This window comes from Plodia interpunctella, chromosome 16 (assembly GCF_027563975.2).
Source record: "Plodia interpunctella isolate USDA-ARS_2022_Savannah chromosome 16, ilPloInte3.2, whole genome shotgun sequence".
Classification (NCBI taxonomy): domain Eukaryota; kingdom Metazoa; phylum Arthropoda; class Insecta; order Lepidoptera; family Pyralidae; genus Plodia; species Plodia interpunctella.
In genome coordinates, this window is record NC_071309.1 from 4,426,557 (window position 1) to 4,451,996 (window position 25,440).

The 25,440-nt window shown below is 35.0% G+C and overlaps 2 protein-coding genes across 2 annotated transcripts in view; one reads left to right on the forward strand and one right to left on the reverse strand.

Moving 5' to 3' along the window:
* Positions 1–25,440, reverse strand: part of LOC128676377 (histidine-rich glycoprotein-like) — a 37,645-nt gene that overhangs the window by 7,523 nt on the left and 4,682 nt on the right. The window lies entirely within an intron of this gene.
* Positions 24,024–25,383, forward strand: LOC128676385 (probable salivary secreted peptide). Its single transcript, XM_053756472.2, has 2 exons — positions 24,024–24,325; positions 25,163–25,383. The coding sequence occupies exons 1-2, from the start codon at positions 24,137–24,139 to the stop codon at positions 25,301–25,303; spliced, it is 330 nt and encodes a 109-aa protein (XP_053612447.1). The 5' UTR covers positions 24,024–24,136; the 3' UTR covers positions 25,304–25,383.

Consider the following 25,440-nt stretch of genomic DNA (forward strand, 5'->3'; position numbering starts at 1 on the left):
AAATTTTATTTTATGTCTGGCCGCAGTTTGGAGTCGGGAAATTGTACAATGTTCGTTCACTTACCGGCAGGCGTAAATGTTTTAACTGCAAATAAAATTTCAACTAACTACAACGATTTTATTATTCCTACTTACTAATAATATTTTCCTACATATAATACTGCGTATCTCATTACAACTTGAATACAAAATAAATAAAAAACTTGAATTTGACATTCATGAACTTTGTTCCAATACGAAAGAGGAGAAAAAAATAGATAACCTATGGATAGGAAGTAACCGGGAAAAACTCAGATGCTTTATTCCCGAATTGCCCACCATGCAACTTGTCTGTTTATTATTGTTTACAAGTATTTCATGTGATACTGTTATTGGTCCTCTCTGACGATATACTTAGTTACGCACAAACTGTAGGAATACCGGCAACGATGACGTTCCGGCTTGGTCCTGGCCTGTCCTTGGACCTGGCAAACCCAAAAAGTGCTGGTTTTTGTGTCGTCATAATGGTTTGAGAATTCAGGGTACAAAGTTCCACTTCTTCTTCACTCTTTTTTCTTCGCTTTGTATTGTAAAAAAGGAAGAAGAAAAAGAGATTTCAGCCCTGGGCTCCAATAGGTATATGTTGACTAATGAAGTAACTGGGAAGCGCTTATTGCGAATGTTTCAACAAAACATCCCATCTAGTGATTTTTGCGAAATTTGAAGAGGATTAGTTGTGTAGATAATGTATGAAAAGGTAACACACAAACTCACTTGTAATTTTTTCATATACGCATTTATAACATTAGTTTGGATAGGAATCGAGTATATCCATAATAATATTATAAAAATGCGATCTGTCTGTTACGCTTTCATGAATAAACCGCCTAAATAGTTAATGACCCGAGGTTAAACATAGGCTGCCGCGGGCGGGGCTAAGGCAACAGCTGGTATATACTCGTATAAATTAGTTCTGTTAGACGTCTATGAACTAACAAACAAAACTATAAGCCCAGACAGGTGAAAAGTGAAAGGTTGACTAATTCCCAAAATCCACTCGTAGTACAATTACAGTTTGTAGTAAATGCTAAATTTGAAATGTTGTTGGTTGGTTCTATTCGTACTGAATTGGGTAACTAAGTTATTTGAAGGTTCTTGTTCAAGACCTACTAGTCTACCTCTATATCTTACTTTAAAATTTTACTTCTGTTAAATTATCAAAAAAATATATTAACTATTTAGAAAATATATCATTAAATATTTTCACGCTAATTTTCAAAATACCTGAATCATAGTTGTGCTTCTCGTCGCGGACCCTCCAAGCCCTCGGGGGTACAGTGGGATTTAAACGGTTTCATCATGCGTAGTGCTCTAGTGATGTGATCTCTCTAACATGAAAGATTTTCGCAATATCCTGACTAACATTATAAATGCCAAAGTAAGTTTGTTAGTTACCTCTTGACGCTTTATCTACTTAACCAATCTTATTAAAAAAATAAATCATACATTTTTTGAAGTACAGAGAAGGACATGGTGGGAAATTCACGCAGGCGAAGCCGAGGGCAAAGGCTAGATATAAATAATACTCCAAGCTAAGTTGGAAAGCGTAAGAAAGCCTACGTATACACGTCCCATTTGACACTGCCTTTAAAGTTTAAATGTCTCCGTCGGATGTTGAAAAGTTGTCAACGATCGCAGGTGTGCGCGTCGTCTCATCTCGTGCTAAACATTTTTCTCTCGCAACTCGAATTCATATTTTCATGTGATAAATTGCTATATTTATGCCACAGGAAGTTTTAGATTTTATGTTTAGCAAAGAATTTATACCAATTGATTTTCATTTTCACTTAGTCTTTCGTTGCACCACGAAACAAATTTTGCAAAAATAAATTAAGTGAGCAATTTTGTTGTTTGTTTGTAATTTTAATTTCAGCTGTGGTTCTAACGATTTCGACGAATATTTTAATCTAGATAAATGTCATATCCGTGATAATCCATTTCCATATATATGAAAGCGTTTTAAGTTACATATATTTATGAAATGGACCAGGACGTCACTGTCATACATTTTTGAATGTTGAAAATACGTAATAGATCTTGATATAAAACTCCATATAACATGTATTATATATGTCTCTTGACTAACGAAAGTAATCGGCTTTAATATGAATAAAATATATTTAACTCGCTTTTGCAATATAATATCGTTGAGCGGCAAGGTAGTTCGTTTATCCTAATAAATCAGGCACTTTCGGGATTTTGTGTTCGCGATAATGCGATCCTTGTCGTCGGATCTTATTACCTGTTGAAAATGGGCCCTTGTTTTATTTATATCTTGATATTGCAAATAAAATTAATGTTACAGTTATAATATTGTGCTCTGATTTTTAAAGTGTATTATTGTGTACTTTGTATATGTATTATGAATTGATGGAGTTGGATGACGTGAGCGTCAAAAAACAAAGATAAATGAAGATTTGAATACTTGCCATTATATGCCTAATGTAGATGAATTGTTTTCATGAAATGTTATGTTTTTGGAAAGGTTCAAAGAAATTCATCATACTTGAACCTTGGTTTTGTTCGTAAATACTGATAGCTGGAAGAATTTTTTAGAAAAGCTATTACGTAATGTAAGCATATTTATGTTAGAACTAGCTGTTGCCCAGACAGACAGACGCGGCAGTAAACTTGGTTTTATAATATGTAAGGATAAGGATGGATTTTGTATCTTTATCCCTATAAAGTTACATGTGAAACATCGGAATCCTCGAGGGACTATGTAGTAGACTGGTATTTTACGTCTAACAAATTATCATCTAAATAATGAATTTTGACATAACTTATATTGTTATGTGTATCCACATCTACTTTTATAACTGCTCTGCACACCACATCTCCAGTTATGATGGTGGTGTCGTATCACTGTCGTTTATATGTAATTGTTTACGTTTTCTTTAGTACATTTGATATCAAAGGAAATTGTGTTTGAATGGTAAGGTAAGTTACAGTGAGGAAGGAACTCATGACATACGAGTAGGGGGCTTATTCTATCTTATCGCGCGCGCACTAAACTCACTTTGGAAACTCTACGGGGAATATACTGGAGCAGACCGGAAAGACAAATGGAACTCGCGACACCAGGAAGCGATAAATGTTAGAAAAGAATGTGTCACACATGCCGTTACTTAAAGCGTTTCCGTTGTTTTATTCAAAATTAAGTTTGTCATTTTCAGGATTCGCACCAGTCTACTTTGAAATTAAGTGTCGTATATATAAATAAAATGTTGTTTTGCGCAGTTTCAAGTTAATGCTGTTGATTTAGTTGACTAGTACAACTGAAGCTAGTGATTCAGCTTCAGCTCAAGTCAGATTAGTGAGTAGTGATGGATTGTGCGTTTCTTTCTTGAATAACAATATTACCAAAACTTACCCAGTCTTGTCTAGTCGAAAACTAACATACAAATGACTGGACTAAACAGGGTTGCAAATTTATAACAGTTGTCTGTAATAAATTGATTTCGAGCGCTGTTTTTTAAATAAATTGAGTTGTAAAGTCTGCGTTCAGATATGGCAAAGTTGACATATAGTGAAAGCTTCGCAATTAGTTTGGCCCCAGTAAAACTTACAAAACCTTCAATAAGACTTATCTCCAATTTCAATTAGAACGAGAACGAAAATTTCCGAGAAGATTAAATTGCCAATCACAATATCTGGCCCAGAATAAATTAATTTAGTATTATATCATGATTTGATAGTTTTGTTTTGTAGGTTTTGTTAATTCACATCGAAAAAGTAAACGAATGGATAACATAAAACTAGTTGTTAATAAAAATGATTTAAAATTGTTCCGTATAGTATTAGATGGCGTTAATTAAATTTAATTTTCTCCCGTAAATTCCCCAATAAAATGCGATAGGAACGAACATACAGAAAGTAAATGAGGCTTCAAAAATAAATTGACACTCCCATTCAATGTCTGCGGAATGAAACTCCAATTGGAGTATGGTTTGTACGTTTAATGAATAACCTGCGTCCTAGATGAACGAAAAACGCGTCAATAACGCAGCGAGATACGTCAAATCAAATGTTACATGTATATGTGTATTTACCTGTAGACCCATTGTTTTTTGGATCTATCTACTGATCCTTAGATCAGATTGATTTGAACATGAATGCTTGTGAATCATCCACTCATTGATCACTGATTGGGGATCCATTTGAAAATAAATAATATTGGACAATGATGGACAATTTGTGTAGTTCGAATCACTTTTTTCAGAATAAGTTTGTTCAATATCTTAGGCTGATTCCATCAACCCATATTTGTAATGATCATGTTCAAAAAATTGGCGCGTGCATAGTCAACCTACCTTGCACAACAACGGATTGATATAAGAGAGCAATGTAGCGGAGCGTTAAGCCGCTAACCTAGGACGCCGGGTAAAGGTTCTCTTGTGAACCCATTCCCGCAGAGTCGGGATTTAATTGGAATGGACATATTCGACGCGGGTTGAGATCATATACGTCAGGACCGGCCGCTGCAGTAATTACACAGCTTGGATAGACGTCTAGTGGTTCTATTGCATGGGTCATGCTCGTGTCCCACTCTGCTCGATTGTTTATAAATTTATGTCATGACACGCAACCCTCATATAAAACCTCGCTTTGGTTTAGTAAAAAAATGTACATGTGTACAATGGTTTATTAATACCAGTGCAAAACATGGGATGAGTAAAGTCTACCGGCCACTCGTCCATAAAAAATGAGAAAATTTTTTCTATCACTAAATACGATTTTTAATATGTTACAGACACCATAAAATAATAGGTTTCTTTTTTCAAAATATCTATTCTAAAAAAGTGGTATTATAAATAAATAAATATCTTAGGAGGACGAATTTTAATTATTTATTCCTCGAATCGCACCAGGAATATTTCTGGTACTCTAAATAGTGCATTGTTTAATAAGACTCCGTACCTTAGAAATAAACATCAAACAATAAGACTGAAAACGCAGATTTCCATCGAGTTCCTTTGTACGAGTAGTTCTAAAGAATGCCATTGAAAGTCAATTGCTTTTCACAGTCTATAAAGTATCTATTTGTCCCTAAGAACTTTTATAAATTCAATTTTCAACTGGATAAGTTCCGTGTCTGGTTCACGCTCGATACTTTTTGAATAAATTGGCCGCGGGTTCAGCCGATGGAAGCACAGAAACTCACAACTTCGGGATCCAAACATAACTTTTCGCTGCCACAGTAGCATATTGAATCAGTAATATCCGGATCTCTGATTTATTTGTGGAGGCGATCTTCCAAACATTTATATATAGCACTTATTTATATTATTGTTATTATCAGAACTGTCTGTGATCCGGATCCGGACATTTTTCTCTTTTTTGTTAGGCTAGCAAGAAAAATATACGGGCGGGTAAAGCAAATACTATCATATATAGGGATAGAAACGGATTTTGATATCTATTAGTTTTTATTTGACCCGCGTGGGAAATTCTGCAGAAAATACGATATCTAGCTATGGTTTACATAATAATAATTAGGTGGGGTATATGGAAAGATTTTCCCCTCAATTTGGACTACACCATCAAAAATGTCAAAAATAATATTACTTTTGATTTGACTAGTTGGAAGGTAGCTAAGTTGTGAAAAACGGGAATGGAAGGAAATAAAAGTGGCATTACAATCATAGTTCTTGTAAATCAAATCAATCTGATATATTTATTTTGTTTGTTTTAAATTTGTGTAAATATTTTTCAAAAAAATGAGTAAGACTGGTATACATACTCGTGTGGCACGAATAGGATTCAAATGTGGGACCTGTTCACAGGCGGGATAGCCTGAAAGGTGTTAAGAGTGCTGGGAAATATTCTTATTCTGAAACTAGTAACTTCCGTAGACACTTGTTCTATGTTGTAACTCTTGACATAATAATATTGTATGTAATATAGTTAAATTTAGCAATTTCGCTTGAGGATTAAACATCAACTAGTTCCAACCACGTGTAGTTTACACGAGGCGGTCGTGTGTATTCGTAACGTAACTCTTAGCTGAAGAGCGAAACATAAACAAGATTTGGATAGATTGCGTAAATATATGTTTGTTGTTACCAAAGATTAATATAGGTGATGTGTTATATAAAGGTATAGTGTCTCTCTTGGTTTATGATGTCTCGGTTTCATTCGCGGCCGTGGTATTCTGAAGCTCGGGGACTGTTTAAAATTAAACTTACATAAACTTAGATGAATCGGTGTATTTTTTCGAGTGGTTGCTAGTCTGATGTCATCCCGTTGCTGAACAGCTGTCTTGTACTTTAGTCGCCTTTTACGACATTAATTGGAGTATATGATGTGGGCGTGTGCTCTATGCATGAATATTTATAAATGTCTGTACACTTTATTCAATCGCTATGAGGGAGAATAGGTAGGTAGATGAATTGTGGCGCGCACATATTGCATGTTTATACAAGCTGAATACTACTAATTTATAGGGATTAAATGTGTTAATCCAGGCTTCAACTGGATTAACATATACATGGTAGATAATAGTAGCAATTTCCCATTGATTCGGAAAAAAAACTTAAGGTTAAAGCTGGTTATTCATCACATCAAACTGTACAAAAATAAGAAAGACTGCTAGAAGTTGAACGGCATAGTAATAGCGATGAATTTTCCATAAAATGGGTTAGCTTGATATCCTGTTTACTGTACCTATATTTTTATAGCATTTTAAAAATATTGTCACAGGCTTAAAAATGGAGAATATAATATTGCGAAATATAATTGGCCAAAAGTGCTTTCGTATGTCTGTGTGTTCTCAGCTTGGCCAAAAGTGCTTCTGTATGTCTGTGTGTTCTCCTCTAGAGGTCGCATTTCTCAACCGATTCCCGTGAGATTTTGGGAGCAGGTTCGAAAAACATATGAAAATCGATTGTCGAGCCATTTTTTGGAAATTTTTGAAAATGACAGAGTTTTGAATTTGGAATTTATGGCTCTTACGACTATTTTGTGTTTGTAGTGACAACGAAATAACAAAGGATTTTCATTTTCTATTATGACATACACAGACATTATAGACGGATATTTTCACCATCATTGTCGAAAGATGAATAGTTCATTTCGTTTACAAAGACATCACGACTGATTAGCTTTGAGCGTCTAGAGTTCGCTGCAAGGCGACCTAGGTCGCCTTCCAGAAAATAAATACCTATAGTGTATTTAGTTTTATTTTTACGACCGCCATTTCGAAGATTATTTTACAAATATTTTACTTATTTGTTATTTTAAAAAAGTAGATATACTTATATTTGTTTTTTTTTTGTAATTTTGTAACTACAGGAAACTTTCGTTTAGGTGCTTAAAGCCAAAGTTTAGGTGCTTTGGTAAAGTATTACCAAAATTGGTACTTAACCAAAAAATCTCCTTTATGACAATCTTTTGTTGTGAGACCAAAGTTCAAGACAAAATAAACGATGGGGATTGAGTGGTTTTATTAAAGAGTTCAATTTTTAAAAAATACGTTGTAAAACGTTTCTACGATCTAGAGCTCAGAGAGCCACTAGTATTTTAGGTTACAAACTATTAATATTGAAATGGATTTTCGTGCGTCGAAATCCGTCCCGGGGCAAAAATACATAATGCAAATAGGAAGGGGTTCAATCAAGGATTAGTTTATGCGGTAAACCATACCCTCTAAATCTGGTGCAGGGCGAGAGCAGGGCTAATCAGCAAGGATTGTGGCCCTACGCTACGCCACGCCCTGAATCAAGTAAATGAGAAAACTTTCTAATTGGAATTTCAAATAGGCCGTCGTTTAGGTCGAGAACTGTTCGCGATAACTCGACACATTTGCCGATTCGGTGATTGATATCGCAGATAAAATAATAGTTCGAAGAATATCCCCAATTTAGGTCGTTTAAAGCGCTTTGTGCGCGTATATTGCGGGCTACGGGCAAAAAACGCTAATCCTTTGGCAGATGCAAAATAAATTTAATTGTCGATCTCCGTGGCGTAGTGGACACCACGCCCGTCAACTATATAGGTTTGATTCCCTGCGAAGGAAATTAAGTAGGTACTTATTGTACGTGAGAATATCGTTGAGAGAGTAACCTAAAAGGACGCAGATCATAAAGGTGCTATTTTCCTTGGCAAAAATTTGCCACGGACCACCAGACGAAAACGATTAGTTTTCAACCAATCTACTAGGAATTGGTCACACAAGTCTGCAGTAATGTTTACCTTGCAACATATCGCAATGAAGGGCAATCCAGTGCGATCGGGGCATTCGTTACATCAGAGATGCTGTAAAGTTGCCGGCCGATGGTCGAGTAAGCTGGGAACGGAATTGCCAATCCTCTTCACAATGGAGCGTAAAATGGTTTTCCGTTTTTGCCCGGCCGAGCGGAGCGTTCGTTGGTCCAGTACTCATTGAACTACCGTAATTGGACCGTATGTGGTGGGATTTATCGGACACCGATCCATGTACACAAAGCATCTTCATATATTTATATTACCTACACTTTCTCTCATCTTCCCCTATAGTTGTGTTCGGGGCTGTAATAATGAAAAAATAAATTTTGAAACTTTGACTACTGCCCTGAATTCCTAGGAATGAAAACAAACGCAGCTTTCGTTTTCACAATTAGTCGCATGCCTGTCAACAAAACGGTTATCTATTTTATCAACTAAAACAAAATAGATAACCTTGTTCTACTCTTCCAGTATATTACGAATTCCAAAAAATAAACAATTTTAAGATTTTTAGTTTATTCAATAACAATGAGCCTCTTAAATTGACTTGAAAAATTAATTTTTACATACGTACAGGACTGAAGATGAAAAAAGTAACTTTAGATCTATACGTCGCCATTGGATCAAAACTGTATATAGTTTCAAGAATAGGTAGTGTAAAGTTATTAGAGGGGCAAAATGGCCATGTCAATGTGGTCCATTTCTTACTCTTGGGCTGAATCTTGCAGGTCCAGCGGGAACAAGACCCGCTCGTTGATTCACCGGACACGTCCCGTCGCACGCCCGTGCCTCGCTATCACTAGTTACGGGAATTTGTGGGAATAACTCTTTTACACCTCTGTACTTGGGTTATGTCCACTCCGCTTTGATGGATAATCCAATTTTACGACTGTTACAAAATTATAAGAAGATCCACAGATAAATCAAGACGAGTAAAGTCGACCTGTATTGTTATATAGCCTTTATGTTAAAACTACTGCAAAGTTTAGTTGATATAGCTTCACTTGGTAGTAGTCATTCAGTGTCATATTCCAGAAATGTTGAAAGTCGAGTCACCGAACTCTTCTGTGATTTTACATTTAGCAAGAATTGAAAGACAATTTACTTAAAGATCTTGGCCCGATTCCAAACAATATCAATACAAACGATTTTTCTTACTTCTAAAGTTTTGGTTACACTACTTACATCTCCACCTGTAGATATTATTTTCTTATAAAATTTCTGGAAAACAAAAAAAGATTAGATTAGATCAGATTAGATAAGTATAAATTTATCAGTACTTGCACCTGATCTTCCGATGTTAATCGTCCTGTATTTTGTATTTTTACTGTTTTGTGTAGTGGAATTTTATTCTTTGTAAAGTAAAAATTATCAGTAGTAAATTCCAATCCCGACTACTGAAAATCGCTCTCCAAAAAGTATGAAACAAAAATAGCTATGGTTGTATTGTTTTATTCGTATTACGTTACGACTTGGCTAGAATTATTTCCTGATTTTAGGTTCTATTAAATTAAAAAAAGGAGTAAGGAATCGGAATTCCTTACTCCTTTTTTAATAGAATAGTTTGATAGTTTAATGAAACATTTGAAGTGCTGAAAGGTAAGAAGCCAAATAAAGTAAGGAAAACAGAGAATAGAAAAAAGAAAACTGACAAAGGAAACAAACGCAAAACACAAAGAAAAGCTGTGAAAAACAAGGAGTGTATCTACCTCCGAGTCAAGAGTCAAGTCTCTCTAACATTTGTGACGATGATGAAAATGACGTTAGTATTGGCACTATCTTATTTTTTGCGAATTCACGAGTTTTTGTCACATATTGAATGCAATATGGTCTCTGTGACTTAATAAAAACTTATGTCAAAAATGACATTTTTGTAAAAAACTCATGGAATTAATAGGTACTCCGGTTGTACGAAGTATTTACTAAATCCATGAAAAAACTTATTTAAAGTTATAATTTCAGAAAAATAATGGCGTCCATTGGTTTTCTCCTGATATTGTGGAGAATTTCAATATTTATTATTTTTTAGTTACATTATTTGTTAGTAAAAAGTTTCAACCGGTTTCATTTAAGTATTTAGTATTTTAATAAAGTTGTATGTATAAAATAGATCAAGTATGCTTCATATATACATTTGGATACAAAAAACCTACCAATTCCCAGTAACGGAAAATCCCCTGTAACTGAGAGTTACAAATTGAAATATATACTATCAATGCAAAACTGTCTGAACCATATTGTGTTTCAGTATCATACATTTATTCTTCTGTATTTCATGAATTTTAACATTCAATTCACATTTCAAAAACTTCTTAATGCCATCCAAAATTTATTTTTTTTCCAGACGAGAATTAAAGGAGACAATATCGCGTAACATTATTAATATAACCAAGCCATAAGAATGCTGAATCTACGGCCGATTCGCCTATAAATTTGGGGAAACCGCGTATACGTACTTAACTCGTATATATTTCCGTGTTTAGGGCACATTCTGCGCGGAAAAGATCGGGTATCGCAACGGAAACATTTCTGAAGTATCCGTGAGTTGGAGCGTAGGCATTCGGGTCACGTACAGCCAACAACGGCAATGCCCGGCATCCAGAGGTTTGTTGTGATATAGCTGGCTTTTTTCACAATACCTGACCCTACATGGGAGAGATTTTCGTAATGTTAGTTTGCGGAGATACCGCGGCGAACTTTATGTTCTTGTTACACATTTTAGGAGCCACGTGTTACGTGCCTTTTGTTTTATTTGTAAGGCTTTTTGTTTTACGCCGTTTTAGATTGCTCACCGCTTGCCGAGTGGTTTGCTTTATTGAACTAATTTGGTATTTCGTACAAGTAAAATGTATAAGTACGTATTAAAATTCTTCAAACTCAAAATACGATAGATTATCTAGGTGTCACGCAGGGATTCACTCCCGATAAAAATTTGCGATAAGATGTATTTTTTGATACTTCTATTCCCGGATATATTCTATTCACAAAAATAACAAAAATCTATATCACCTTACTAATAACCTACGAAATGTTGTGTTTATAAAAAATAAGTAACTATGATGTTGCATGATTTTGGCAAGTAGTTGTCCATTACCAACAAACGTACAAATATTTTCTCTTAATAAATTATGTATATTACGTCCAAATAGACGAGGATCATAAATATTATATGACTATCAACAAACCGATCGTTTTCACAGAACCTATTCGATGACCTAGAAACTTGATACATGCGTATAGTTTGAATTATGTGATAGACAATTTTTGATCAATCATTATGTTATCTTATGGAGATTAACATATTTAGCCTTATTGAAAACCCAGAATGTAGATAGAAACTCGTATTCAAAAGGCACAATATAAAGTGGAATGGCATTATTGCACACGTGCTCACCGTTCTTCCCGAGCCAGTCAATATTGCGGCACTTGAGTCTAGTTTTAGATCTAGGAATAGAATTTTGAGCTGCCCTTATGATAATATTTTAAAGATTCAATTGTTTTTAAGACGCTGCGCTGTAGGTGTAATTAGAGTTAATTTCGACTTGGAAACTCGTTGCGAATTTAACAAATTATTTGATAATTTATTTGATTTATTAAATTTTCAAGCACGAAATATAAACTATCTTGAAAAGTGTACAGTACAGTAATTTAATTTGTCTCGACTTCGTCTAAGGCTTAGTTGGTGTTGGCTAAAGTGGCTAATTTTTTGCTCTAAATGTTCTGCTGCAGTGAGGACATGGTATCGTAAGATACCATCAAAATTAATGTATATTGTATTAAGGTAGGTGGTCTATTTTTAATTTCTACCCTTTTCGGATCAAGGATCATCTGGCCTTTTGTCGTCCTCTCTCCATCAGCCTTCTCTATTAGTCGACCGGTGACTCTGTTTCCAATTTCTGAAAAAATAAGTTCACATGGACACGAACTACGTAGTTATATAAACAGAAAACGAAAATAGGAAAGTAAATAAATTGCACAGTCTTCTTAAACAAGTGGAACAGTTCGTAGCTATGAGAAATATGAAAGCTTACCGTCGACGGCAGGTGACGCGACACATGACCGTTTGCACCTTGGAAATGTCGCTTTATTACTCTATACTTTCTGTGCCTTTTGCACGAAACCTATCCAATATTTTTTTATGAGTTTAAATTTAATTGTGAGAGCATTTCAAGTAACATTTGCTATAAACCTGTTGTAACAGATTTGTTGTGTCTCTTTAAAAAGAACAAGCGAAAGATTTATATTTCTTACGCAGTCATTGTCAACTTCTTAAGAAAAGAGAAAATATTTTGTGAGTTGTATTCATATAATATCTATCAATATAAATACGACCAGCATAGGTAGGTACCTCTAAAGTAGTTCTTTGCGAATAGGAGTTGTTAAAAGTATGCGTAACACTATGGCAAATAGTCTCATCTCGATTATAGTGTGGACTATATCAAACCACACGTCTACTTTATTTGTTAAATTTTAAACCAGAAAATAAAATAGGTATTTCTAAGTCATATCAGGTGTAATAAATAAAGACGCTAGTATAACTGAGTGGTCCCATGAGAAGCGCTTCGTAAAAACATATTTCGCGACGCGGTCGTTTGTCAAGGCGCGGGGCGCCTCCAGCAATCTGTTTGTCCAGCTGCCACCTTCCTTCTTTTAACAAGAGCTTTGCTTGATATCCCTAGATTTATTTTTCTCGTAATTTGTCTGCCTTGGTGCCGGATTAAGTACTAAATAATTATAAAGTACGACATTCACTTACATTTTATTTACAAAATTATTTTTCTTAGGGTTGTGTGGTAGCTTTAGAAATATTGTTATTTGAAAAAAACTAATTATTCGCCGCGAACTTAGACCTCGCGAACACATTTTTTTTACAAAATTGTGAATATTTCAAAAACGACTTAACCGATTTTGTTGCCCCACGAACTTAAAAATACTATTGAGAGAAGGATCTATATATAAAGGTATGTAGTTTTTAAATTTTATCAAACTCAGATTAACTGATCGAAAGTTATCGCGTTACAAACAAACACACATACAAAAAATGTATTTTTGCCCCAAGTTGTCAATTAGGTAATACTTACGTTGTTTAAAACCTCTAATTAATTTCTACTTTTGTATTGGAAAGCACGCAAAAGAGTCAATTTAGGTTAAACATGTGAAAATATCGAGAATGATAACCAAAAGGTCGCGAGTATAGATTGCGATCAAGAGAATATAATAGGGCCTTGTCAGTCATAGCTATCTTTTATCCAATAAACGTCAACTAGTTTTCATTTTCATATAACAAGACGACGAACAAGACGAGACTTGGTCCATTGTCTCCCAGCCTACATAGATAGTGGGCCATTCTCTAGATAACACGTCTGAAGTTTGACAACTGTATAGCAAGTACAGGCTTTACGATCTCGCGAATCATTATCTCATTGTTTCGTCAGGGTTGGCACACGTCGTTCAGGGCTCGCTTTGTTCCCAAAATTATGATCGTCCCTGTCGTTTATCCGTGGCGATTAGCAACATCATGTCCTCAGAATTAGTTGCTACAAGCCCGATAACTCGTGTATTTTGTAGGCCACAATCGATGTTACGTATAGCACCGAGTGGTACACTACTTAGCAGTGATAATACAATTGATTAAAATATTAATGAAGTTATATTTGTTATTAATTTTTTGAAACAACCAGTTTTTTATGATTTATCTATCCGTTACAACTTTCATGACAATCTCTCTCACACTCTCGACCTTGCGTGTCACTTGTGGTCCAAGGTCCGCGTAATATAACTTTTGGAGAGGTCCTATTTCAGGGCGGTAACCACATGACAAAAATTGGATTTTTCATGACAATGATTGTGTATATTATGACGTTATGTTGGTAATTGTATGAGGTACCACAAGTATATTTTTAGTAGGTAAATTTTCATGTACGTCGTTTTACTTAATATGGATCTCTACGACATTGTTTCAGTGTCGAAATTGCAAAGACAGTAGATTCAGAGTTCACGCCGACTCTGTGGACGGTGTGGCCGACGAGGAACAATGGCAACGGCAAGCAAATTGCCAATTATTGCAAGTGGAAGCTCACAAAAACTATCTCCCTCATGGCACATTTTAGAACAGCTGAAACTGTGTACAGTTGAACAACTCTTGACGACATTAGACACAAGTACAGTGAAAGGCAAAAAAATACTGACCATTTAAGTAACGTTAGTAAGTTACTGGCGGGTAATTAAATTTTATTGGTTTTTTTTATCTGCCCCCGATTATTATTGGAGCATATCCTGAACTGCAGATATACCTACACATATGTATCCCAGCAATACTACGTATATTATTAAAGGGCAAATTAAAAAGTAATACTATATAGATAGTATACGATAATCGAGTACCATATACACGTGCGAGTGGTCTGTGAAACACGAAAAAAGACAATTGCAAATTTTATATTTTCCAAAACATGTGTTAGTTTTAATCATGGAATAGGTAAAGAATTAAATAAAGGTAAAAGAGAACACCGTTTTCATACGTTTAAGAAAATTTCTGTTTGTTCATAAAATATTGTGCTAATATATAATGTTTCCATAGTCCTAACCCTAGAGCGAATATGTTACGTGTAATGTATTGATCGGCATACCACCGTGACTGAAATAGCGCTGATTTGCATACTCAATCAAAACTTCAAGGATAAATCCCACTAATCCGGATATCTTACATCATTATAGGTATAAGTCCTAGCTGTAAGTACCTTCGTAGTCACATTTATTATTTTGGGATATAATGTACATTATGAAGCGGTGATGGACCAGTGGTGGCTAAGACCTGTGAACCGAAAGGTACCTACACAAGCTACAAGAGTTTATATACCGATTTGTCTCATATATTGATTATTATCTACTTGTTTCCAATAAAGGCGAATGTTGTGAGGAAACCTTGATATATAAGCTAGTGTGAAACCATGGAGTACGTACAAAATCAAAATCAATTATTAATCAAACCATTTATTCAGTGTACCTATGTGAAACGAAGGCAATCGCAAATATTCCATATTGCTCAGGAAGTCGTTGTGTGTTACATTCCATATAATGCCTACGACTATAAGAATGTTATAGTGTGAATGTAAGAGATAAACTCATTAAAATTAAAACGAAATATAGGTTTATATATAAGACACATCTATCATTACAGTACCGATTGTGTAAGAAAATGACAATTTGTATTAAAAGTTTAATAAAGACAGAAGTTATACGTAATTTTAATATTAAAAGACATATTAAATTAAATTCTCAATATATCAAATACATGTGTAAAATAAATACATTTGTAAATAAAATAAATATGTACTAGATACATACAGTTTTATCTGCATACGGCAAAACTGGTCATACATCTAACCTGAAACCCGTACTTTCAGCGGGAAGATGAATCGAGCTATTCCATTAGCAAGCCTGATAAATGCCGTGACATGCATTTCATTAATTCTTCATACAACATCGACGAACCTTTTAGAGTCCGCGTTTCGCATTCGTTACTATTCGCATACGTAATTTGCTGTATAGTGTCAGCCGCTGCGGTCGAGCCAGCGCTAACGCCCAGTAATCCTGGCAGTGCATCCATCACCTATAATCCTTCCTGAAGCTCGCCACAGCTCAAAAGGGCTATAAAGGGACTTAAAACGATTATGTGCGTAAAAGCGCCTCTTATTCGGCGATTGTACGCCATAACGGCAAATTAAAACAATTAAAGGCTCGTTTAATACAGTACTAATGTCGATACAGGATTATGGGTAAATAACAGTGTAACATTTGTAGAGTAAAAAGCAATTATAAGTATACAATACTGTCCATATGTACTTATGGACTATGAAATATAAATCCCGCTTCCCGCTGCTGCTGTCTTTAATAAAAACCCGTAAGTAAAATTAGGGCTAATTTCATTACTTCCTGTTTCCGGTTGACCTGAAATCTTTTTTTGTAAGTATGATAACATTCCATTTTTCTGTTTTACTTCACATTTTTTAAGTTATAATTTGGAAGTTACATACTTGCTTATCTATTTAGATTGATACATTTAAATAAATCAAAAAATTATACACTAACAACAATTACTCATTACATATATACTGATTAAAGTTCCAAACCAGGTAGAAAATTCAATACACAAAATCAGAATCGAAAAGCTTACGAGTAATGTCCTTGACGTAATTACTGCAAAGGGTTATAGAACTGAAGGGCCTCTAATTGTAGGCCTAATTAAAGTCCAGTATTATTAAAGTTTCTCCTCTATTTGTTTATTCAGGATCAGTATGACGAGGACGGTCATGGGTATATTTATTGAATTATCAATAATATAAACTGAATGAAGAGGCGATGGTGTAATGAAAATCATTTTGTAGACCAACTTTCTCTGGTGCTTCTCGCATTCATGTAGATTATATACAAATGATGAGATAAATCTTCATCCTTTACAAGTAAATCTAACACAGGGATATGTAAGTGCTCCTCATCCGTGACCGCCAAGCACCAAGTCATAACTGGGAGTATTCGAACCCGCCACACCCCGCACTAATTTATTTGCCTTCTGTCTAAGTTTCAGCACCTTGTTGTCGCGACATTTGTTCGTGACAGTGAAATATACGAGTGCCCGATTGCTCAGACGAAACTCTCCACAAGTACAGTAAAACCCGTTCAGGACGATTTCATTGCGGCTCAGCCAAAAAATGCGTGTCGAGCGAGAAAACTCTTTTTGCGGGGTAAAAGTATGCTTGCCTGAAGTTGCCTGAATTGACTAACGTAAATGTTGCAAAGCTAGTTTACGGCTAAAAAATTAAATGCATAACAATTGGGAACACGCAAAGTTTAGGGAGAGTGTAACCTGAAAAGGACTAACATTCAATTCAAATAAGAAGGTACCCATAAATGAATGAGAAATGATAAACCAGAAATAAACAATAAGTTTCCGCGAATTTTCCAAGATAAATATTGGACAAAGGGCGTGCATGGATTAGTGCTACTTTTAATGTTTATATTATACCTACTTACCTATTGGCAAACATACCTAATAATTGCTATAAATTTTGTAATCCATGAGATATAATAAAATGGCTAAAATTCTGTGTTTGTCGTCTGTTCTGTTTTATTTACCAATACAAATAAGATTTCATTCCAAACTCTGTCCTCAATGGTAACAAATGAAAAATCCACGAAACCTAAATATTTATGTTAGAATTCCAACTTCTCGAGCAGTAAACCGGCCGTGGAATTTAATGGATCGTAGTATGATGGCGATTAAAACTGACGTCCGGTGGGAAATTATACATATATAGATTATACATATATATATATATATATATGTTTGTGGTTATGGACTTAACTTTTAACGAAGTTATATGCTCCGGTGCTTTACTGAGTTATCTAGTTAACTAGCATTCTGGAAGCTATTTCCGTCACTCCATCGTAACCTAAATTGTTTAATAAGACGTTATGCTCGCATAATAGGGATAAGTTTTATCAGTAGTTATACCTAACGTCAACAGATATCAAACTATCTCTTTGGCATCAAAATTGCAAGACAGTTCTATTATAATAGAAAAAATTTAATGTAAATTATATAATAATCAATCAATTAGAGACTAATAAATTCCTGGTGATCTTAATATTGCCTTGACCATATAATTATTATATTAAATCATGTCTCTAAGTCATAATTATTTGATTTATAGATTTCAGTTCACTATATCCGCATTCAAATTTGATCGTTTGTCGTTGCAAGCAATCGAGCTCAGCAAAACGCCTTACGTCTTTGAAAGAGCAATGCTACTCCTTCGGTTGGAGGTGCGCTGTCGACTAAATGGTACGGAATATACTCATCACCTTTCCAGCGCCGCCTCTTCCATGTCGAGGGATTTCGCTCGTTCATTCACCTTAAATCGACGTCATTCTGGAAAGGCAAAATAGAACACTTTCGAAAAAGCGTTTCCGATAAAACGGCCCCATCAAATTTTTTCAATATCCATTTACGAAGGAATAAGAACGGATTATGCGCAAACCAAAACCCTTTAATCTTGGGATATAGGTTATTGAAACATTGAGAGGGGTGGCGACTGGCGACGAATTACATTTCTTGCTTGTTTGACTCGGATTATGCGGCACTGGCGTTTCTATTTTTGGTTTTGTCGTTTGTGGCCACTGACGTAGCCTGACCATTTTATTAACCAAATTATTTAGGACTCTTTACAAATGAGAGATGTTTAATGATTGTTTCTAAAATTACAAAATAATGTTGAAATTAAAAGGACACTAGAAAATGATTTAAAATACCACATACTAATAATAATTTTGTTCCACAAAAGCAGGATATAACTATAACCTTTTATTAACCGGTATTCCAGCTATCTATTTTATTACAAGATTGAATTTCTTTGATGTAGACTACATTAGAGTAGTTAATATGTCGTAAGGAATTTTTCCACTCACTTCAAATACGAGTTGCGCATCCGGTTTTCTATGCTTTCATTATCCTCTATGGCTGTAATTTCGTTTTCCGGAATAAAACATATCCTGGCAACAGGAGACTCCCATGTAGTTTTAATTAGGTACCTACTCGACTCACTTATAACAATGCAAATCGGTCCCTTTTTGCGCTGGTTAACTGTCCTCTACACAATGAAATACTGCGACAATGTCGCCGGTTTAGAGCTATTCAGTGGATTCTGGTATAATAATAATAAGAGCAAAATGATTCCCTGACGGTCTTTTAATTAACAATTTAACAGGCATTTAATAGTTAGAATAATGATTGAGGTATAAGTTAGGGAAGAATATTAATATTCCGTAGGCGCGTCGCGTCAGGTTGCGTAGTCTGTTCTTGAATAATCTGATTTAGGCCTCGTGAATCGTGATTATCTAGTTGAGATATAAAGGTACAGTCTTTTTGAACCAAAGTCTCAAAGATAGGGTTTGATTCACGATTTCGCGCTGCGTGAAAGGCTGCTAAACAAATTACGTTGTCTTTGATGTCCTGTCCTAATACTGTCTGCTTGAAAATCGGAAAGTGTCGTAAAGTTGGAAATTAGTTCTCGTATTTAGGGAATTAATTAATATTGATTATTTTGTTATGTTAAGAGGACGGTATACTCCAGATATTACCTCTACCTCTATTATCATATAACACACTTGTTATTATAATTGATATAATAAATTCTAGGGTATATAACTATCTTGGTTGTAATAACTAAAAGTTATATTTTTAAGAATTCTATAGGAAACAATATTTTGATCCATCTGAAACAAATAATTACCTAGTGTAAGCATCTCTTTTGTTAAGGGTTATACTATTCCACTCTCACAAAAAGAGTAAATTATTCTCCTTCTAAGAGTAAATTAGACTCCGTCGTGTATACTGACGGAGTTCTAAAGTATCCTACGTGTTTTATTGACAAACAAGGTTGACCGGCCAGTCTTAAAATCACAACCAAATCTCCAAAATTTTTTAAAATATCATACACAAACCCTGAGCTTTGGCGAGTGTTGATTGCAATAGAAAAAAAAGCTGTATTGTGCTACCAGTAAAACGCTTCAGAATGCAAAACTTTGTACGAATTCGAATATAAACGAAAAAAGCACGACCTTGGGACTAATGTACTTATGAAGAGGCGAACGTTTGCAGGCGAGGTCGAATCTCTGCAAACCCGTCGGGATTAGCGTCAAACGAAGAAAAAGAGACGCAGGAAATAAGCCGTAATCCATGAGACGTGACCTAAATTCTTCCTTAAACATCGACGATTTGATATCCTCGTGAAAACAATTTGATTTTTCCCATTCTTTTCCGACTGTACCTATTTGACTTCAAATTGGATTGTATTTTACGCATGATTTTTCATGTGATTTGTCTCTTTTGTGCGAGTATGATTAATATTTAAAACGAATGGTTTCTATCTCCATATCGCTTTGCAGAGATCATTCATTATTGCATAGGAATTTTATTTGATAATCTTGGAAGGAAAAACAATTTGTTTCATGTAAAACTAGTTAGTCTTGTCTCAGTAGTTTATATTTTAGGTCCCCAGTTAAGTAGTAGAATTTCCTTGAAATCAGTAGAGTGGATTTGGCACGGAAAAATAACCAACACACATAAGTAAGAAAAAGGTTTGATCTTGTAATAATATTTATGAACAATCCGATAATTAAATCCTCTGTAAAATTAATATTGGGTAATTAAATTAGAAATTAGCCACGATTCTGAATTGAGATTATAATAAATGTTCGCAAATTGCATGTAAGTATGCGTGTTCTGCACTGCAGCGCATTCCTCTCTAAATGCAATTTAAGCTCAGTAGCCGTTATGTGACAAGTTAAAGCATTATGCAAATTTTAGTTAAATCTGGCTAACGAATGTGCATACATGATTAGTTATCGCCATATTTCCTGGCAAATTATCTGGCGGCAGAGTGTAAGATGTGGCATTTATGAGGACACTGATAGATTCTTTTTTCGTTGAATTATACTGGGTTACTTGTATACTATGGACATTTAACAACGTTTGCTCTACGTGTATTGATATTTTATTTAGATTATATTTTCCATTTCAATATCAAAACTCAAAGCAACGCGTTCGAATTCAGGGACTGGAGTGGCGTGTGCTATGGTGTCTCTCGCACAATGGCATAATAAAATACTTTTTTATTTAATGTTAAATTTTGAATTAAAATTTTTATAAAGTTGACATTTTTGTATAGTCGACCGCAAGTCAAGTTATCTTTATGCCGCGCATTGATATACCGCGGTAATAGGGGCGAGTTTGCAAAAAAATAGGGAAGGTTGAAGTGCCGTTGACTGTGCTAAGTACCTTCTTCTATGACTGTAATGATCTCTTATCTTTCTTTGGGTAAAATCTAACTTGAAATATGAAACATATCATTCCGATTATTGCAATGAGAAAAACTGTAAAAATTTACAGATACTTCATTAAACTTATTTCAAATAAAAAATATTTATTTGATTTTTTATTATTATTTTGAATGAAGCATACTCACTCTAACATTTATTTATTTAGCTATAAATTTAATCACAAAATGTGCTTCGTCATGTAATGTCTGCTACGTTACTCCACGAACTACGCAGGAAAATGTGTGACAGTTAAAATGGACGGCAATAAAAAAGGGATAAAAGGCATGGCGCACACACACGTAGCGCCAGAGACCACAAACTCTACCATCGGTGGCGTTAAGATAGGTGATAGCCCAGGGCACTGGATGCAAAAGGGCACCGTACATTTGCGAATGAACTTTTCTCAGATTGTATAACATGTGACAACCCTAGAATTAGATAGGCTGGATACAGTAATGCGCGGAACCTAACTAGTAGCACCCCCATCAGTTTTTGCGAATGAGCTTTTTACAAGGTTTTATTTAATTTGCAATGTATGTATGAATGTCATTATGTTCGGGTAGAATCTTGCAAATTCGAAACAGACATCTTCAACTGATTGAGCTAAAATTTTGTATACACGTTTTATTTGGATTATAATACGTTATTATGATGAGCATGACCAGATGGTGCATCTAGAATCGGCTCACGAAGACAGGGCGCCGCCGCCATAGTAATTTCGCCCAGGGCGTTATGAGTGCTAAAACCGACACTGCGCTTTGTTCCTAAGCGATTTTTCATGAGCTATGGCGCGTTAATGTGTACCGACTCCTTGGCTTCGGCATACTCCGCTCCTTTGTAGGGAAATAAATTATACTTAAAAAGCCAGCTGGCGTCACGGAATTCGCCTCAGATAAGGTTTACTAACTTCGCGCGAGCTCTAGTAAATTTCAGTCTCTTTCTTCTGGGGATATATTATTCAATGTGGATAATGTACTGAGGTAATGTACATTTTCAGTGTATCGTTTATGCTCTGTATGACTCGACTAAGCCACACGTGAAATAGAACTCGATATTGGGATAGGTTTTGAATTTGATGAATCGCTATCCCTCGAGGACTGGCGTTAATTACTGAATAAATTGCGGAGCCAGCGGCTTTGAAAATGGTAAAAAAATATTAACATTTAGTTGTTTTGTTTAGTTATGAAAGAAAGACAATAATGGCTATTTGGTATTTTTCAAATTACTTATATACTTTTAGCCCAGTTTGTCACCGATTTCGGTCGCTTCCAAGTCTTTAACACAACGGAATTGGACTAAAATAGGCAAAGACGAGGCCTTGCGACTGCCGTAATCAAAGGGGCCGCCCTGACCCGGGGCGGCCGGCGGCGGCTGTGAAAAGAAACGTCTGAAGGACCAACGCATCAGATAGAAATATAGAAATAGAAATGACAAAATCTAGAGGAGGTCTCTAATTTGATTTTGAGGAAGCTTTAGGTGTATAATTTATATTTTTATCCGATCAAAGCCTAATAAAGTTTGTTAATCCAATCAAATGTTTTATATTACAAGTATGTGATTATTTACGAGTACACAGGGAATTGATTCTCACAATTGCTAACGTAAACACACAATATATCTTTTTTAATAGGCCGTAGGATGACGTGTTTTAATGTGCCACGTTTTGCGTAATCAACCAAATTATGTAGGGAACAAATATGCGACTATGCCGCTCCGCTTGGTCCTAGCAGACGGGACAAACCCAAGAAGTGCTTTACTTTATTACGGATATTGGTTTCTGAAGACCGTGTGAAGTGCAGAAAATGTGGAAAGCGGAACCTGGGCATATTCTATCAATGAGGAAGAAACTGGGAAAATGCTCAGATAAGTACTTATTGTATTGTACGGGGTATTTTTTATATTAAAGTAACAATGGAAGATAGCAAAATAGGAATACGCTCAGTGGAAGATGGGAAGTCCCTTGTAGAATACATACAAATAATCTTTTAATGAGGGTTTCTCTCATAAATATTTCTGCCTATATTATCCATCAATAATAATTATTGAGAAACTAAATTGGATTTAACGAAATAAAAATGCACAAACGCGGCCTTGATTTAATTATTAGTTGTAATAATTTTATATTTTACTAATTTTACTAACTTAATTGTATTAAAATCAGCCTCGCGGTTCAGCCGTGAAAAAACTGATTTTCACCTTTGTAGTATCCAGATTTCAGAATCTAACGTAAAGTAACAGCTTGTCACAATACATAACAGTAGTAATGTGCTTCTATTATCATAGTTATTTTATGAGAAATCCTTGATTCTAGATTTATTACCGTACACTGTCACAAGATAATTGGAAACCCACGCGAAAATATTGGAAGCATTTCATCTTCAATACCAAATATAACGAAGGAACTTTTTTTCACTAACTAGTAGAAACAATTTCTTCAATGGGTATTTTTTTCTAATTTTTTATAAGTTTATTTTGTTTGTTACTAACACGATTTTAGACGCTGTCTGAAGTCTGCACTATAAATATTTTGGATTTAATTGAATGATTATGTAAGTATTCATTCATGAAAGGTATCTAAGAAGTAGATTCTTGCATGTTATGTCTGTTTACCCAAGTCTATTGAAAGACACTGTTTAGTGTTTTTTATGACTTTGGATCGTATATTTTATGTGTCTGGTGATATACTCCTAAATGATATATGTTCCACTACCAAATTGACACTACAATACAATCATGAATTGACGCCTGTAGGTATTGCACAGTCAACTGAATGCCAGATTGCCGTATGTGGACTCTGAGAACTGGTAATAGCGACGAATTTCAAATGAATTTTATATGTACATCTCGATATGTATTTTCCGGTTAGTCATTTGCAAAAGTAAACATGTTTTAAAGGTAGTCTTGCTGCGCCAACAAGCGAATCAAAAGTTAGTGTGTGATCGACCAGTCACTGCGAGACGTGCCAACGTGAATCTTCATTATTTTCCAATAAAACACAAAGTACTTTCAGAAAATGAAGCTTGTAGCACTCTCAGCTTGCGTTCTGATATTCGTGTGTGTGGCAGAATGCAAAGACCTCATAGTTGGCACAAACCTTAGCAACAGACTGCTCTGGCAGCAGAAGGTGGAATACAATGCCATTCCTCTGAAGAAAAGGGTGAAAGAAGAATTCTACTCTGACCCTGGACAGCAAATTATTAAGGTAAGCTGAACTCGTGATCACAAATCTTAAATCTTTAATTTACATCAAATCTATAGTGTCAGTTTGTGTCAGTATTTTCCTTCACCAGACTGAGTAATGTAATGATTATTAATTATTAATTTAATTCTACTTGTAAGTTAGCCTAAATGTTAAATGCCACACAAAATATGTGACAAAAGATTTATTTTTTAATGAATTGGTCAGGTCGTAGTTCAAACTGGTCCGGTATATTGAATTGATGACCTTTCACGATGCTCGAGTTGATGAGGTATCTAATAACCGGCCAAATTAGCGAACTATATAGGTACATAGGTAGGTAACTATGGGTAATGAAGAAATTTACTATTTATTATTATATATTACTATTTATATATCAAGGCCGGTGTTTGAAGGAGCATTAACAATCGGAGATTATACATACTGAGTGTATTATTTATTACAAACACTGACCTCTGTTTATAAAATTATGCAGCATTATTTAAAAATGCCAAATAACAGAAAAACGACTGACTCATCTTATGTATTACTAGCATCGCCCTGAGGCTTGTACCTTCTGCCAAATTTCAACAAACTGCGTTCATAAAATATTGCGTGATTGAATCCCAATCGTCACATTTGAAAAATAGAAAACGGCTTTCGGTTTAAACACTGACAGACATCATTTCCACATTTATAATTTGGTAGGAAGTACTGAAGTAGGGTTACTTTGACTAATATAATTAATTTGGATCTATTTATCTATCTGTGGTGATCCTAGATCTAATCGGCGAAATTGACGTCGGAGCAGAATTCTGGCTACATTCTGCTTTTAAAATTAAATTGAAATCTTCATTTCAGGGTATAATTGCAAGAGATTTGGACCACGATGATTCATCGGTCACCATCACAGCCGGAGGAGTCGGCTCTTCCTTCGTTAACCTGAGGTTCAAGAGTGAGAGGGGTTCAGGTCTAAACTACCAAGTAGAGATTTACGCGTAGACTTCACAACTGTAAATACTAGTTTTGTTTTCTATTGTAAAACATTATTTAATTTAAATATATATACCATAGATATGAAATGATTGATTTTACTATTTTCCCATAAATTTGTTAATGAAATATAATGGGTGTTGCCC